Source organism: Botryllus schlosseri, chromosome 11, assembly GCF_051294905.1.
Source record: "Botryllus schlosseri isolate E-star chromosome 11, Bs_hap1, whole genome shotgun sequence".
NCBI classification, from domain to species: domain Eukaryota; kingdom Metazoa; phylum Chordata; class Ascidiacea; order Stolidobranchia; family Styelidae; genus Botryllus; species Botryllus schlosseri.
Window position 1 is genome coordinate 25,750,374 of NC_137246.1, and position 16,405 is coordinate 25,766,778.

Consider the following 16,405-nt stretch of genomic DNA (forward strand, 5'->3'; position numbering starts at 1 on the left):
GTATTCAACTGAATGCAGCATGGGTCGTGTGTGGTGGCTAAATGATGTAACAAAAATCACGAGCAGTGACAACAGGAAAATTACGGCTCTCATTCACGCATTCCATAATATGCTGATTACTAACGAAAACACTTTCATTACTCAAATCTACGAAAAGCTTTATTTTTAGCATTTTGAATTTTATTTTATTTTTGGCAGTTTTGGCATCTATCGTTCTCAAAATGTCAAAAATGATCAATAATCATGAGTGCATCCTTCCTGAGTGACACATCATGGAACAGTGACTTCATTTCATTGCTAACCGTTATTAGACCAAGGTGGGCGTGGGGTGTTTGACTGAAAGACTATACAGGTAAGGTTACCATACGTCCTCCTTTAGGAGGATTTGTCCTCCTTTTTCAGGTTTTTGAAAATGACCTCCGAGGTCGCCGAAATATTCTCCTTTTTGGCAATTCGTCCCTATTTACAGCTAGGATAATGCACAGATTCGAGTGAAAATGGGCATAAATGACGCTAGCGAAGACGGACGTTCGAGCGGGTAATTCGGGGTTCGATCGAAAGTGACAACCTTTTTTTAGTCATCACCAATAAATTTAGGTAAAAAGTGTGTAAATCGGGAGTCGAACGTAAGTGATTTTTAATTCGGCGCACGTGCTCCTTTTTATGCATTCTAAAGGCCACGGTGGGAGTCTGATTGACAGATTTAATGCAAGCCGTTTCGACGCATTACTATCTTTTCATTTTTATCACGATCTTGTGGTGTTTTGGATCGATAGAACTATAAATAAACGATTGAATGAATTCTTCGCCGCAAGCGACATGACCTCTGCAATCAAACTGATGTTACGTCGTGTTAATCGCAGTGACGAATTTGGTATTGGGCCCCACCCGTCGTTTCGACACCTACCTGTCACTTCAAAAGTTCACGTTTCCCCGACAGACATCTGATCATCAGCCCACCTGATTTAGGGCCGCGATAAGACACTTTCAACAACATTGTGTTAGTTCTGACTCGCACTGTGAATGCATCTCAACGAATAACAACGGCCACACCGGTGCGCAACCTATATAAATTCTCTTGGAGGTACAGAACTTCAGTATACTAATATTGTAAAAAAAAGGGAATTCTTTCACCTGACACTCGTCAGGGGTAATCGTCAGAAACTATAGTAAAGAATTGGAAAGAACATTGTATATACGATATATGAACAATCGCTTCTACGTCGGTTATAGACCAAGACGATTGCCGCCAGCGTATGATGTGGTACCACTGAAACAGCGTTGGTAGAGTCGATCTTTACCCATGCGAGCCCGGCCGAAATTTCTGGGGAAATTACAGAGCCACAACGGAAAGTTTTTCCAATCAACCTACGAACCGCGCGCTCGCAATAACACAACGCATCGTGATTTCCACAGTTTATTAAAATCGTAATAACTCGAAATTGCGCAAGCCAACATATGACACAACAAATAAAACCAGCAGTCGGGTGATTAGCCAAACCCGCTTGATTTCGAGCTGGTCGCCTAGCAAGAACCGTTCTGACCATTCAGTAAGTAAGCTAGTTCCGGAAACTTTTTCTTCACGAAATCGAGCACATCCACCGGCAATCCGGTGCTTAGCGATTCGTTGGTCGCGTGGCAGCATAGTGTCGTCACCATCGTGTCGCGTCCTGTCACGCTGAGCGTCGCCTCGCCTGAAAAGCGCGACAATTGATATTGCGTAAGCGCTGAGCGTGAACTCATTCGAACCTGGCTAGCCGCGGTAATAAACGGTTAGGATACGCGCCGCTAGATGTGCGATCATAGCTTTTTGGCGACTAGGAAAACCGCAGAGATGCTCACTTGAGCAGATGGGTTAAATTTCGGGTTATATTTTGGGATAGAGTTGGGGTTAGGTTATATATATACGGGTTGATTTCAGGGCTAGGGTTGGTTTTGGGGTTGTGAAGTCAAATGCTCAAGTGACGCATGTTAGAGCGTCGGATATATTCTGCCAACACTGTAATATTGTGAATACAAGCAGACCTTCCACTTTAAGTAATTTTGGAACGTCTTGTGGATCTATATTTTTACTTGTAATTCACTAGATTTAGACTTCTTTGACTGAGCTTACCTCTCACGACGCTGATAAAATGAATCATTTCTTGCAGATACGAATCGTTGTACCGCGTCATACAACTGTCGTGTATGGGCGGTAAAGATTGGCCGGTACCGTCACTGATTTCGTACGATTGAGGACGGACATTTTGACCTACAAGCATTCCCTTGCTACCGAAGACCTGCGAAACGTTTTAAAATTGCAGCAAGAGTATTTTAGCGGGTTAGACCTATAGATCGCACAGCTAATCCAGTACGCTATTGTCGCAGAGCTTTGCTTTCCATTCGTGAATTATGATACTGTACCAATTACATAAAATACTAGCGCACGTTGGTACACATATAATAGCAACACTTGATCAGATATATATCCTACAATAAATAACTATTTCCAGTGTTCGGGAGACTTGGATGTGGTGTAGACTCTCTTGGCGGCATAGAACTTCAATATACAATTGAATAACATATTGATTATGAAATCAACACGACTTTTTTCGGTTGAAACTCGTCAAAGGTAATCGTCAGCAGCTAGTAGATACTTAAAATAACTTAATAACTTAACAGTCGTATCAACAAATATAACATTATATATTATCAACAATAATAATATTATATAATTTATATACACGAGTTGAGCCTGAGCCATCGTTAAGCCGAATTTCTGATACCAGCGAAGTCGTGATTTGATGATTCAATGTTCATAGACGAAGTTCTTTTGAAAACTGTATGCGGACTACTACCTCTGACGAATTTCATCCGAAAATATTAGGGTTGATTTCAATATGAATACATGATTCAGTTGTAGACACAGCGGCTTTGTTTCGTACGTGGCATCACTACGACAGGTGCATCGTGCAATGACTTTTGGGTTCTTGCAAATGTGATATGCGTGTGTCCTCCACTTGTTACAAAAGAGTACGCGCTCCGTGAGCACTCGCTTTGTACAGGACATTCCAAGGTTGATCAAGATCACGTTCAAGTAGTTCATAACAGCGGTTGACAGGCATACCGGTATAACGAGTGCTAACTGTATCCGCTCAGTCGAAACGCAATCAGAAAAAAAAAGAATGGCTTCCTCCAAATATTTCGAAACGAAGATGGGTTCATACTATCAAAGGTCTTCCGAGTCCTAACACTTTTTTCTCATCCGTCGAGATGGCCCTATCATCAGTGTTGGGAATACTTCAGGCGCATTTTTATCGGCCGACGCTAACTTGGCATTTGAGTATATGAAACAATTCTTGATAAAGGAGTCCAGTTATAGGGTCAGCATTTAACCGATCAAACATTAGCTCAGTGTTTTTAACCGGGGTTTACAGGAGCCCCGGGGTTCTGGTGGTTTTGTCCTTTTAGCACTATTGTTGATGCACAGTCCACAGTTCGTTTCGTGCAGCCGTATTCTATAGAACGATTTTGGACGTCTAGGCAATTATCTGAGGTTTGACGAAGGCGTGCAGATTCGCCAGATTTTTAAAATATCACTGTTATAAATTCCTGTTATGAAGTTCTAGGGAACAATTTAGGTGTGAATATTCAACAACGGGGGGTTAACATAATGCAGTGGTTCCCAACCGGGGGGAATTCCCCCCTTAGGGGAATTTTGAAATTTTTAGGGGGGAATCTGGCTTCATTTTTTTAGGGGAAATCTGGCTTTGACATTGTATCGGAAGATACACTGGGTTCACAAGGATTTTAGATTTTTATGGTATAGAACTGTTAAGTAGAAATTAGTTCTTTACAATTGTATGTTTCTTTGGCGGATTTCAAGCTAGGTGTATGTTTAAATGCCTTCCCTATATATTACACCCCCTGATAAAGTGAGGCTCACGAGACGATTTCGTTGGGTCCGCGACAGCCTCTCGACAAAATTGCTATTAAGCAGGAAAACGTCAAGCCGAATTCAGCACAAGGCCGCTAGTGAAATTGTTCAACTTTTTAAGCCAACATATGAGCTAACGTGAAAAAGATACCGTACCAAACTCATCGATTCAACTCAAGTCCATAGCAAGCGGACTTGGTGATTTATTTTTCGTCAGCGGCTACCCGACCGGTCAAATTTTACTGTACTTTACCAAAGTTTAGTGCGGTCTGCATTAGCCATAGTTCGGACATATCTGAATATGTTTGGCTATTAATTGCTCAGTCAACAAATGGTTGCGCGTTAAAAAGCACATTTTTTAGTCACAGGCAACTTTTTCATAGGGGGGGGGGGAATTTTAGCTCAAATATCAGCCAAGGGGGGCACCAGACGAAAAAGGTTGGGAACCACTGACATAATGAAAGAGGATGGAAAATAACTGAAACAAGGCCAACATTTCTGAAGAATAAAACTGAACAAGTGAACATATTAGCTTCTTAAAATAAAGTGATCACTTGCGAACGAGATTATACAATAAGTGGGATATGTTTCACTACCAGGCATATCGTGGCGGGTCAATAAACTCAACTAGGATAAACGCCCCTGTCAACAACTGTCCTGCATATCTGATTAGAGGTGCTTGGCTGGGTCTCGATTCCTAAATATTAATTAATATGCTCCACACCAGGCAGTTATTTTATTTTAGTAAAATTTAAACCACGATTATAAACTGAGGGTTGAATGAAATAATTCACTGAGCAGCAAGCTCATTTACTGTTACGACATATCTCTACTAACCTCTAGTCTCTGGTCATGACCAAATACCGCCTCCCTGCACAGATCGATGTGACCCATTGCCCCGTCAGGAAATTTCATGGTTACAAAAACTTGGTCCACGTCACCAATTCCACGAATGTCTTCAAAGTGAGCGTGACCTTTGTTAAAATAAACTTGGTGAGCGCCAGCAGTAAAAACCAGCAAAGTACAGTTACATGCAATATTGATACCAACTCCAAAAATGGGACAAGGCTAATGTAGCATACCAGTAAGCAAAGGAAAGGAAGGAGAGTAGTTATTCATCTATGTAAATTACAATCCTGCCGAAACAGGGTTTGGTATTTGAATACTAAAAATTTCAAGTTCACTTCCAAGACAAATTAACTCCATAGATAGAAGCAAAACCTTCACAACAGTCAGATAAAAAGTAAGCCCCACAAGCAACATAAAACGTATGATACGAAAGTGATGCTAAAGGACGCATACCAGTATTGAAAGAGAAATATGCAATGAATTTGCCGATTAATTATGATAACTTGAATCTGGCCAATAAGGTAGCAAAGCAACGGTTCACACTGAGTTGTCTATCTCTGCTATCAAGGGCAATTATAGGCTGGTCTCCGGTCTATTGTGATGACTTCTCTTGTTTGATAGACTAGATAGTCTGATCGAACAACGCAGCAATACTGGACAGAGTATGCGGCCAAATATTATGAATGTCAGACAAAATTTGTAAAGGTACAGCCATGCATGTCCGTCTAATTCACCTGCTATTTTGGAATCCATAAGCCTGCGAACCGATTGCTTCCTCATTTAGCAACATGAATAGGCACTGAAACAAACCTTGTTACATGACTTGAATTATTATTACATTATTAAGACCGGACCAAATCAAATCCAAAATACAACAAATCAAACTATACTGATCATCGGCTAAAATAGCAGGACCATACGGAATGCAGGGTTGTAAATAAGTCACGAGGTTCCAAGTCAATAGCCAATTTTACTTTTATAATTTTGACTCGAGTCAAGTTGAGTCATTTTCAATTCACCACCGAGTCAATTCGAGTCGTAGTGCTTACGGTTAAGTATCGAGTTCGAGTCAGGTTCAACTCACTTCTGTGTAACTCAATTGGGTGATATTGAACGCCTCAGATTCATAATATATTCAATTTTCTCACTCTAAGGAGACAATTTCTAGTCCTAGTTTTTAATTATCGCTCCTGATGTACGAGACTTGAATAAGTCATATAGAATGTGTCGAGTCATGCACAATGACTTGAGTACTAGTTGAGTCAATACACAAATTGACTCGAGTCATTAGAACCCTGGAGGAATGGTATCCAAGGATGTTACAAAATACACATATACAATAGTATAGCATACCAACTCTACAGTTGTAGCACATTTCAAAACACACATGCCCATATTTTCCTAAGTATTTGCCCCTTATAATAACTTGAAACACATTACCTATTGCATAGATTGTTTTAGGAATCTGTCGTGACATCCACAACAACATATCGACGTCGTGGATGCACGAGTCCAGGATGATGCCTCCAGAAATTCGAAGATATTCGATGCTATTTCTGGGATGATCGCGCGAAATTGTCTTGACTACTTTCAACTTGCCAACTGCATCTGGAATTCGCGAACGGATAGCTGAAGTCTGTGGATCGAATCTGTGAAAAATATTAATTCATTAATATCCAGGGTTGTAACCATGTCACATGGCTCCGAGTCACAAGTCAATCTCACTTTTATAGTTTTGACTCGAGTCATGTTGAGTCATTTTGACATCACCACCGAGTCAAGTCTGAGTCATGGTATTATGACTCGAGTCCGAGTCATTGTGTTGACTGCTCAGTTTCCTGGTAAAGTCTTGTTAAACCCACTTTTTATAACTCTGTTTGGTGATATCGAATGGTTCGCATTTAAAATATTCTCATTTTCTACACTTTTAGCAGTTTCTGGTCGTATTTTCAAGAACCAGTATCAAAATCCGAAGAGTGTGGCTACTTTACTTCTCTTTAAAAATTACCATGAAATGTCGGTCTTGGCCGTCTGAGTCTCGAGTCAAATGACTTGGTTCGAGTCATGCGCAATGACTAGAGTCCAAGTCGAGTCAATACACAGATTGACTCGAGTCGTGTCATTTCCGTATTTTTAGAAAATGACTCGAGTCAAGTCGAGTCATCAGAAAACCGTGACTCGAGTCGAGTCATGACTCGAGTCATTACAACCCTGTTCGCAAAAGCTTGTATATTTAATTACATTCCTAATTAAAAAGAAATGTAACAAATATCAAGGTTAGTTCATATCAAATTAGAGTTCATTCTTATAGGCATCATCTAAAAATAGTACATTAAACGCTCTCATATTCAACATTTCGTGCTGGTGACGTCATATTTTGTGCTACGAATGTTGATATACGATATTCTTTTGAATTCTCTACTAGTTGCTGACGACTACCCCTGACGAGTGTCAGCCGAAAATATTTGGGTTCATTTCAATATGAATATACCATTCAATTGTATATTGACGTTCTGTAGCCAACCTCCAAGAAGCTGTTCATAAGCATGAGAATGACAAATGTCTTCACACCAAGCTTTGCCTGTTTCGCACTACACATTTATCCTATATCATTTTCAAGCTAACCAAAATTTGGATTACAATTAAATTTGAAGCATAGAAACTTTTCACAAATTAGATTAGAATGAGCATTCCCAAGTCTGCCTCCATAACCTGGGTGGAATTCAGTAGCACTACATTTACTTGATCAAGAATATCCAAAGTCTCATGGCATAGTTCCAACGCGAGTATGCCACCGATCATCTACCACTCACACCAGGGATCCAAACATGGAACAGCTACATGCAAGTTGCATCACCTTCTGTTGAACGCGCAAAACAGCGGCTTTCCATTCTTTTCCGCCATTTGATAGCAGTCCATAATGGCATTAAGGGAAAATGACAAGGGCTTTTCACACATCACTGCTTTTCCTGTCAGATGGTGATAAGATTATTCTCGGTCAATACTAGTTTAAAACACGCATCAACACGATTCAAGTTCAATATTATACAACATCAACTTTTAAAACATTTTTGTAACGCAGCCTAACATTTGGAAATCAATATATGTAGGCATGCATAGCTCTCAACATTTGCATTCCAGCTCTAAATATCCCCTGAAATTAATTCATTGACCTTATTTTAAAGGTCTATATAAGCTACTTCAATAGGTAGTTTTGTAATTGTTAAACTCAAAATTCTAGATGAATAATCCTCAACCATGGCTCCAAACGTCACCAATGGACAGAAATTACAGGTGTTTTACAGTCAGGATAATTGTTCATGCCCAAAAATAAATCAAAATCTCAAGTATGTGTTGACACTTGACAGTCCATTACTAACCCAATGATTCGACAAATGCGCTGACATTAACTTTGGTGCTGAAATATAGATGGCCTACTTTATTGGAGAATGTAAACCAGTGGTTCTTAACCTTTTTTCTTCCAGCGCCCCCTTTCAAAAATTATCGTGCTCCAGCGCCCCCCCCCCCCAACTTCATATTGTAAGGAATGTAATAAAGACAATGAGTAAGAGGGAGGGTCGTAACAGCACTTCGTCAACCCCCTAAAAAAGATCGCCTTGCGCACCCATAGCGTGATAAACCGAACTTCTGAGGGCTTCGCCCCCACGAACCCCATATCGTGATTTTGATGGTCAGCAAAGTTTGTGTGGCCTGGTCGCCCTAGGTACCAAAATTTGCTATAATGCATGAATGAATAGGTGGTGATTACTGATTACATATATAAGTCGCTATATACTTTTTATCCTCTCAGCCCACGTAATCAAATTTACCAGTAGCACTGAGTGAGCTGTTGTATAGGAAAATAAAGGCACCTAATTAATAATTAAACATATTCGGGCGTGCCCGCAGGTACAATTATTCGTTACCAGGGCCGTAACAGCACTTCGTCAGCCCCCCCCCCCCCAAACAAAAAACGTTGGTCCTGGGCCCCCACCGGGTGATAAACCAAACTTCCGGGGTACTTCACTCCCAGACCCCCATTAGGCTGGCCGCTATTTGCTGATAGCCTATTAGGTATCTACATTGGGTGTCCATTTACTGATGCAGCTATTGTCGCCTAGTCGCGCGAAGTGCAAAAAATTTCACTAATTAATGATTGAATTGGTCAATATCATCGGGATGTGTAAATTGAGATCAATTTTTATCCTCTCTCAGCTCACGTAAACACATTTACCGGTAGGGCTGAGTGAGGTGCAATGTTCCCTCTAAGCTGCGCACGTGCGCAGTGCTGACACGGTCTCTACGCACAGAAAATCTACGTTGCGGACAACAAATCCGGAGTTATTACCTTTTTTTAGTCGTTACGCACTGTTGTCCAAGGGTCAGCGCAGTGAGTTGTTGAGTGTGCGCAGACTCATCAAAACTTAAAGCGAACATTGTGAGGTGTCTTGGAAACTGTAGGGCCCGTTACTAATAATTAAACATATTCGGGCGGGCGAACCCGTTGGTATGACTTCGTTGCATGATGTTATTTCGTGACCCCCTGTCTGCAATATCAAAAAATATAGAATCGCTCAACGGGGATATCGCCCAACAGGAATATCCCTATCGCCCAATCGTACTAAACTAAAAGACGCACACGATTTCAGATTGGTATTTCTTCACTGACATATAATTTTTCCCTGCCAGATGGAATTCGTCTTCTTGGGTTCAGATTGCCAAGACAGGAACATTCGGTGTCAGTCATTTAGGCGCCCATTAGGGTTGTCCAAAATTTGGAAAATCTCAAAAAAGATGCGTATCCATGTCTCATTCTGTAGATTATTTATTGATAACAAACGCCAATGAACCTGCAATAAGCTTACAGGAAAGTCGTTAACATTTGTCTAAATGCGTTTGAAAGTAGCTGCCATAGAGTGGGCGTGTTAGCGACCATAGAACGGCAAGAAGACTAGTAATCACGAAATCACGTCTCTTGATTGGTTAATCAGCTATGCTTCAATGATCACGACCACGGCGGCTTGCTGATTATGTGCTTCTACTAGTTCAAGAAGTACGCTAACTGCAATGATGATTCTGTAAGCGCATTGTACGTTGGTGATTAAATAATAAAATGCGACACTTGGTCATTGAATTTTTAGTGTTGAAACTAGATAACGATAGGTTCAGAACAACAATACCCTCTTGCAGGCATGACAGAGGCGAAACAGCGAATGCTTGTGAACTTATAGATTCCAGAAATACCTATCTGATATGATTGAAATTGCGCCAAGTGGTCCTGCTTTTCTGGGTGCAGTGCAGGTAAAGTATATTAGTTATCGCCAAACTGGTGCAGCACACCATGTGAGATGGATTCTGGACACAATCCTGTATGCTCAGAAGATATGCGGGCCGACCAGGTAGCTTACATTGGGACTCTAAAGAAATGTAACTACCGCACCGCTTCAATACATTCTTTTTTATTTCCATGTCTGGTTTGATTCAAGCATTAGTCGCGATGCAGCCGGTAATGATCTAAGATTCATTATGGACATGCTAAACAATGCAAGCGAACAGTCTTTTTGCTGGTCATGCCAGCATAGTCTATGCTTGCCTTTAGACCTTTTTCCGGGGCATCATTGAGGACTTAGACAGCACTCGCGGGTATGATTCATTATGCTGCAAGAATGTGACAAGTGCCAATCATAAATGGCTGATTCATCCAGCCCATACAGCTTTTAAGACTTCAGTTATATAGGGTACCACAACAAGATAAGATCAGACACCGTAGTGTCAATGTCAAGTTTTATATTTGTATTCAATCATGGAACATCCTCTCTTAAACTAGAAGTTCGTTCGCCACTTGCATAAGCGCCTTTGCAATATTTCTTCTCGTGTTTTTGTGCTTTCCATCGATAAAAACAAGGCATACAGGCTACAACGGTTGCCTTCCCATTAAGCCATCAAGTCATGTATTTAAGGTTTTTGTGAAGCAGCTGTTCTTTGTTCATCATGTATTTCGTCACTCAACATGTTCTGAATTAATCTTAAATCATTATCTGCGGACCAACCTACAATGCGGTTACAGGATCACCGCCGTTAGCCGACTGCTTGGTCAGCTGATCAGCAAGCCGCCACCGTCGTGATCATTGAAGCCTAGCAGATTAGCCAATCAAGCGCAGTGATTTCGTGATTACTACTCTGCTTGCCGTTCTATGATCGCTGACACGCCCACTCTTCGGCAGCTACTTTCAAACGCATTTAGACAAATGTTAACGTCTTTCCTGTGAGCTTCTTGCAGGTTCATTGACGTTTTTTATCTATAATCTATAAAATGAGACATGGATACGCATAAATTTTGACATTTTCCAAATTATGGACAACCCTAGCGCCCATGGACAATTAAACCTATATGTATTTTGAAGGCTGTATGTAACGAAGTTTTCGGTGTTAATTTGCTCTGAATACTCATTAAGGATATGTCCTATCACCACATCATCTGCTGCCAAATCGATTTTTCTCCAGCGCCCCCCATACCGCCCCCCTGAGCCCAGCGCCCCCCACATCGCCCCTTGAGCGTTTCCGCCCCCCTTCAAAATTGCCAGCGCCCCCTGGGGGGCGCTGGTGGCAAGGTTAAGAACCACTGATGTAAACAAAACACACACGAAACTGTAGTTCCGGATGAGCAGTTATAACTCCTAACATTTAGCAATACCATAGATCTACTTTTTTTCTTATCAAGAATATAACAATCCTTGGGTGTTTAGTAAGAATATGATCGGATAGGAAGTAATCTGTGTAGATGCATAGTGGGGTTAGGCGAGGGTGCGTGCACCGTGCAGTCGTGTTCCCATCATAACTTGCTATTACAGGGACAACGATAACCCATGCGATGTATGCTAATCTCATCAAGCTCGAGGCTCCTAAGGAAGCTCTAACAGTGAAAAGCTTGAGAGCCACTGGATAAATGTATAACAACAGGATGCATTTAATTTAAGAAAATATATTTAGACTCATAGTAATTCATTAATTTTTTAATATTTCGATAACCAATGAATATAGACCAGCCTGAAACCAACCTCTTTGGAGAGCATTCTTCACGTGTGCTTCATGCATATTCGTTGGGCAGCAAACAATAACAGCTTGCAGACTGCAAAAAATTGTAATACATGTATTACAGAATTTGTCTATCACTTTGTAAACCCTGTATCTTCCGCTAAGCAGTAGTGCTGAATTTGTTGGTTGGGTATAAAGTAGCCCACAATATGAATATATCCAAGTGGGGAATCGAATGCCAAAACAAAACTATAGTCTTGAATAGAGCCCGACCGATTATCGGCTGGCCGATAATATCGAGTCGATATCACGCTTGGAGAGAAATATCGGTATCGGCCGTTGAAGGTAAAAAAATATCGGCCATTTTCGTGACGTCACAACATGGTGGCAGGGAGTCAGAGAAGTCGATAGAAGACGTGAGGACGGTAAATTATAAAAAATAAATGGCCAAGCTGCACATAGTGCATACTCCATACAGGCAGTAGGCGTGCCTATCTGAAAAATATTATGGAATACTAACCACCGTTATGCCCCACTAACTTTGTGGGAATCCCCCTGCAGTAACCGATCACCAAAGACAGAGAGCAGCTGGGTGGATAGTTGTCTGCAGAAGATTTCAATCAGTAAGAGAAATGAGAACATCAATCATGCTGGACTGACCCTCGTGATGATAGAGGAAAGCGTCTCGTCGAAACATTTCTCGGAAGATAGTGCTATTGGTTCGGTACCAGCAGAGCTACCAGTAATGTATGAAGTCGTCTGACTGAGGCCTTCGGGGCCACCATGATAGGAAATATGCGAGCATAGAGGGCAAGAAAATCAAGCAAACGTGGAGTAAAGCCAATAATTGATACGAAAATTTTTAATTCCATGATGACAAAGGCCAATTCTGACAAAAGAGCGTAAAATATTGATCAATTGATTGTTTGAATGCTGGTCATGGTCAAGGACTCAAGGCCCAACGGGGATTGGATTGGTGGAACAGTTGCAGACGTGGACAATTTCAGTTGTTTTGCACATTCTCTTCAGCTATTTGTTAATGATGTTCTGAAGGCTCCAGGTGCACTGCCAGAAGAATATCAATATTAATATCAATATTTGGTGAAACCATTGAAGGAAAGATCCCCTGCAAGGGAGCGGTGGAACCGAAATGAAGAAAGATTTCCAATTCTTGCTGAGCCACTAACTATGGTACCAAGTGAAAGACTGCTCACTATGTTTAGTACTATATACATCATTTATGGAAGACCACAGAAGTTCATTCCTTGGAGAAAGAGCCGAGAAATTGTGCTTCGTGAACTGTAATCTGCAACTGCTGGATTGGTGCTTTTGATATATTTTTATAGCCCCCTAGATCATTTTTTTCATGTTCAAGCATATCAATGGCTGTAAAGCTGTTGAAATAAATGCTCTTGAGTTGTTAAAATTGGGCCTTGAGCTAGATTCCATATCTTTTGAATATCGGCTGAATATATCGGGGTTATCGGTGGAGGTACTGGATATCGGTCTTATCGGTATCGGCTCAAAAATCCAATATCGGTCGGGCTCTAGTCTTGAATACATTACTTAGAAGTGCATCGCAATCCAATACATTGAGACAGATTTAGGGTGTTTTTAGTGGATATTATCCGGCATCTGACAGTGTATTGTGATAACAAAGGCATTCAGCATATCAAGTCGATAAAGTATAGATGCTACCGCTGCTATGCAGTGACAGCTGAACGTTCCCAAGCGGTGTATGATCAGATATCAGTTGGAAACTACAGGATGTCAAATATGAACTAAATATGTATTTCAAGTCCAGGTCTATACTAATGTGTCAAGTGAAATAGCAAGGACCATTTACGGTACCTTTCATCGCCATATGCTTGTTCAATTTCATCTATATGAAGAGCAGTTGCTGTAAGGTTGAATTGTTGAACAAAATCTTCTGCAGCCTTTCGGTCAGCATCAATAATATACAGTAGATTCACTGAAAATAAACATAAGACACCAGGGTATGATTAATTGATTACAAATTACGGGAAATCTTGAGGAGTGCCTCCAAAAGACGAACTTGTCTTGCTATTCTGAATTATTTAAAACTCCTTAGAAAGCTACAACCTGCTGCAATTTCAGCTTCCTAATGAACTCAAAGTTTTAACAAAGAAATGCATTGGTATATGGAGCAAAACTCAACATCTTCTTAAAATAATCGGTTACGTTGAAATAAAATCAACTATCGTTCGTTCGGTTTATTAGCAATTTTTATCAGTTCAATACACCACACAAATTGTGATACAATGACAAGATAGGAAGGTGTAAAAACAATTTGGAGTAGTCTTTGAGATGAGAGACTCACTTTATGTCAACTATGGATAATACCGTGGCTATATCGATCGCAATCTAGCGACGTTTTGAATTGATAAAACTTATAAATATACGAAACAACAAACCTCTGGGCAATCTCAGCAAGTTGCAGCAATGAACTTTTCCGATCCGCCCGATGCCGACCACCGCTACACCTATGACGTCATCATTTTGGGTCGCCATGTCCTAGCTTGGCGAACTTCCAGCGCTGTCGCTAGCACTCCACGATCACACGGCTGATATATGAATATCCGGAATATGCAGCGTGCTAAAACACCGTGACTGGCCGCTATTCGAGCGTCCTCCATACGATATCTAACTGCAAAGCAAATAGACCATGACCAGATGTTGTAAACAAACACACCTTTGCGTGTTAACCAATCATATCCCGAAATGCAACGGCATAACAACAACTTCTGATGGCGCGTGCACGCACAATGCGTTACAATCGTAATAATCATCAAATCATATATTTTCATCCGATCAAGACACATGCAATGTACAATGAGATGCACAATACACAATACGATGCAATGCACGGATAGGAGAATGCCGAAACGGCCAGTATCATAGCTATGCTCTGACATCCATCTCGGCCTATAGTGCCCGATGCCAACTGTTCGATATGAATCATTATTCGGCTGTCTTTTCTCGTTTGTACGCTCTTTCTTTTTATTTCCATTCGCTTCTTTGTGTAATTTGTTGGTCGATTCTTATTGGGGGATGACTTTTTTCGCTGCATGAACGAGCGACACAGAGCCAGGGGTGAAAGAAACCAGATAAACCTTGAACCAGGCCCGCCTGTAGCGAAACTTCTCGGTTGATCAACTCTCTCTCCTCCCTCTTCATTCGCCCTCTTCTCCCATCACTATACCCTCTTTCTCTGGCGAGTTCGCTAGTTTGCGATCTACCAACCGGGCGATACGACGTCTACTAGCCTAGGTTCGAACCATATAATGCCACAATCCACCGACACGCTGTTTGGTTCGGTTTAATAATAAATTCATCAGTTCAAAACACCACACGAATGTGATACAATGAAAAAAGGAAAGAGTCGAAACCAAACATCTTTCGACTGAACACCCACCTTGGCCTTGGTTCCTATAACGTGTAGATGAGATGCTTATATACACACTGAATGATAAGTAACAGTACACAACATGTACATGTACAAGCAATCAAAATCAAGTGGCATGTGTCGGTAGGCGGAATCGACCGAGGTGGTCAAAGTAGTCAAAGAAGATATGCAATTAGAAGTAGACATGCACGCGAAAATCTACTAAAATACGAGTAGAAGTAGTGATTTTAAAAGCAACCTAAAGCTACATCAAGTAGAAGTATTATTACCTAGCTTTTGAATCTACGCAAGTATATAAGTAATCGTGAAAAGAAGAGCTCATGCTTCATTGGAAACTAAGCTATATGTGTAGCAGAGAGATGTATTCGAGCTTCTCCATCCCACGAGGAATACTTGTTCCACATCGTAAGAATTCGGCCGCATCATTGGATGTAAAGGATCGTTTTGCTGTGGAACAGGGGTTCTTAACTTTCGTTTAACCCAGCGCGCCACTTCAGGAAATATCATGGAATGATGGCGTAGTTAGTAGAAGAAAATGAGATTTAGTTGGGGAAGTATGGCAAGACTACCATAAGTACTTCGTTACTGACCACCTCAGGAAATCGATATGCTGTCTCGAGACGCATGAACATTATTTTAATCCTATCAATTCAAAACATCTGTGCAGTAAATTGTATTAGACCGCTGTTCCCAACTAGAACTGATATAGCTGGGGTTGCATTTAAAACAAAAATCAATTAAACAGACATGTTTAGAACATGTTTTTTTTAAATTTGATGACGTCAAGAATCTTTAATTGTGATGTCACAGTCGATCGACATTAACAATTGAAAATATAGGGTAAATATGGCTTCTTCGGCGAAAAGGGCTTCCGAGACCACTGTCATAAACAGACCAAAAATATCTTTAAGCAGGACTACATCGTTATGCAGCATTTTCACGATCGGCGGTCATCATCATCAGAACACCCATTCCGTACCAATGATCCATATCTAGTGCAAAAAATGTTACACCGACGACGATTTCGAAGGTTCCAGCCACCCGATATCGTATACGTCGACTATTTTAGGTGCAGATCGTCCTTAGGCTCATACTTCATGTTTTTTTCGGACGTATTTACATAATTATGACATAATTAGACGTTTGAAAAAAAAAAATTTCAAAAAGGCATTTGTTTA

At 40.9% G+C, this 16,405-nt stretch overlaps 1 protein-coding gene across 1 annotated transcript; it reads right to left on the bottom strand.

Moving 5' to 3' along the window:
* Nucleotides 1–1,401: 1,401 nt before the first annotated feature.
* On the bottom strand, nt 1,402–14,480 carry LOC145450418 (inositol 2-dehydrogenase-like). The gene is made up of 8 exons (XM_080328944.1): nt 14,236–14,480; nt 13,652–13,772; nt 11,824–11,894; nt 7,623–7,734; nt 6,206–6,414; nt 4,754–4,890; nt 2,114–2,279; nt 1,402–1,694 (listed from the first exon to the last, which is right to left on the bottom strand). Exons 1-8 carry the CDS (start codon nt 14,330–14,332, stop codon nt 1,525–1,527), a joined length of 1,083 nt encoding a protein of 360 aa, XP_080185070.1. The 5' UTR covers nt 14,333–14,480; the 3' UTR covers nt 1,402–1,524.
* Nucleotides 14,481–16,405: the final 1,925 nt, after the last annotated feature.

Coding starts and splice junctions, on each gene's coding strand:
- LOC145450418 (XM_080328944.1), bottom strand. CDS start 14,332: ATGGCGACCCAAAATGATGACGTCATAGGTGTAGCGGTGGTCGGCATC. Junction 6,415..7,622: donor TTTTGCGCGTTCAACAGAAG/GTGATGCAACTT, acceptor TATTTTTCACAG/ATTCGATCCACAGACTTCAG. Junction 2,280..4,753: donor GTCATGACCAGAGACTAGAG/GTTAGTAGAGAT, acceptor AACGTTTCGCAG/GTCTTCGGTAGCAAGGGAAT.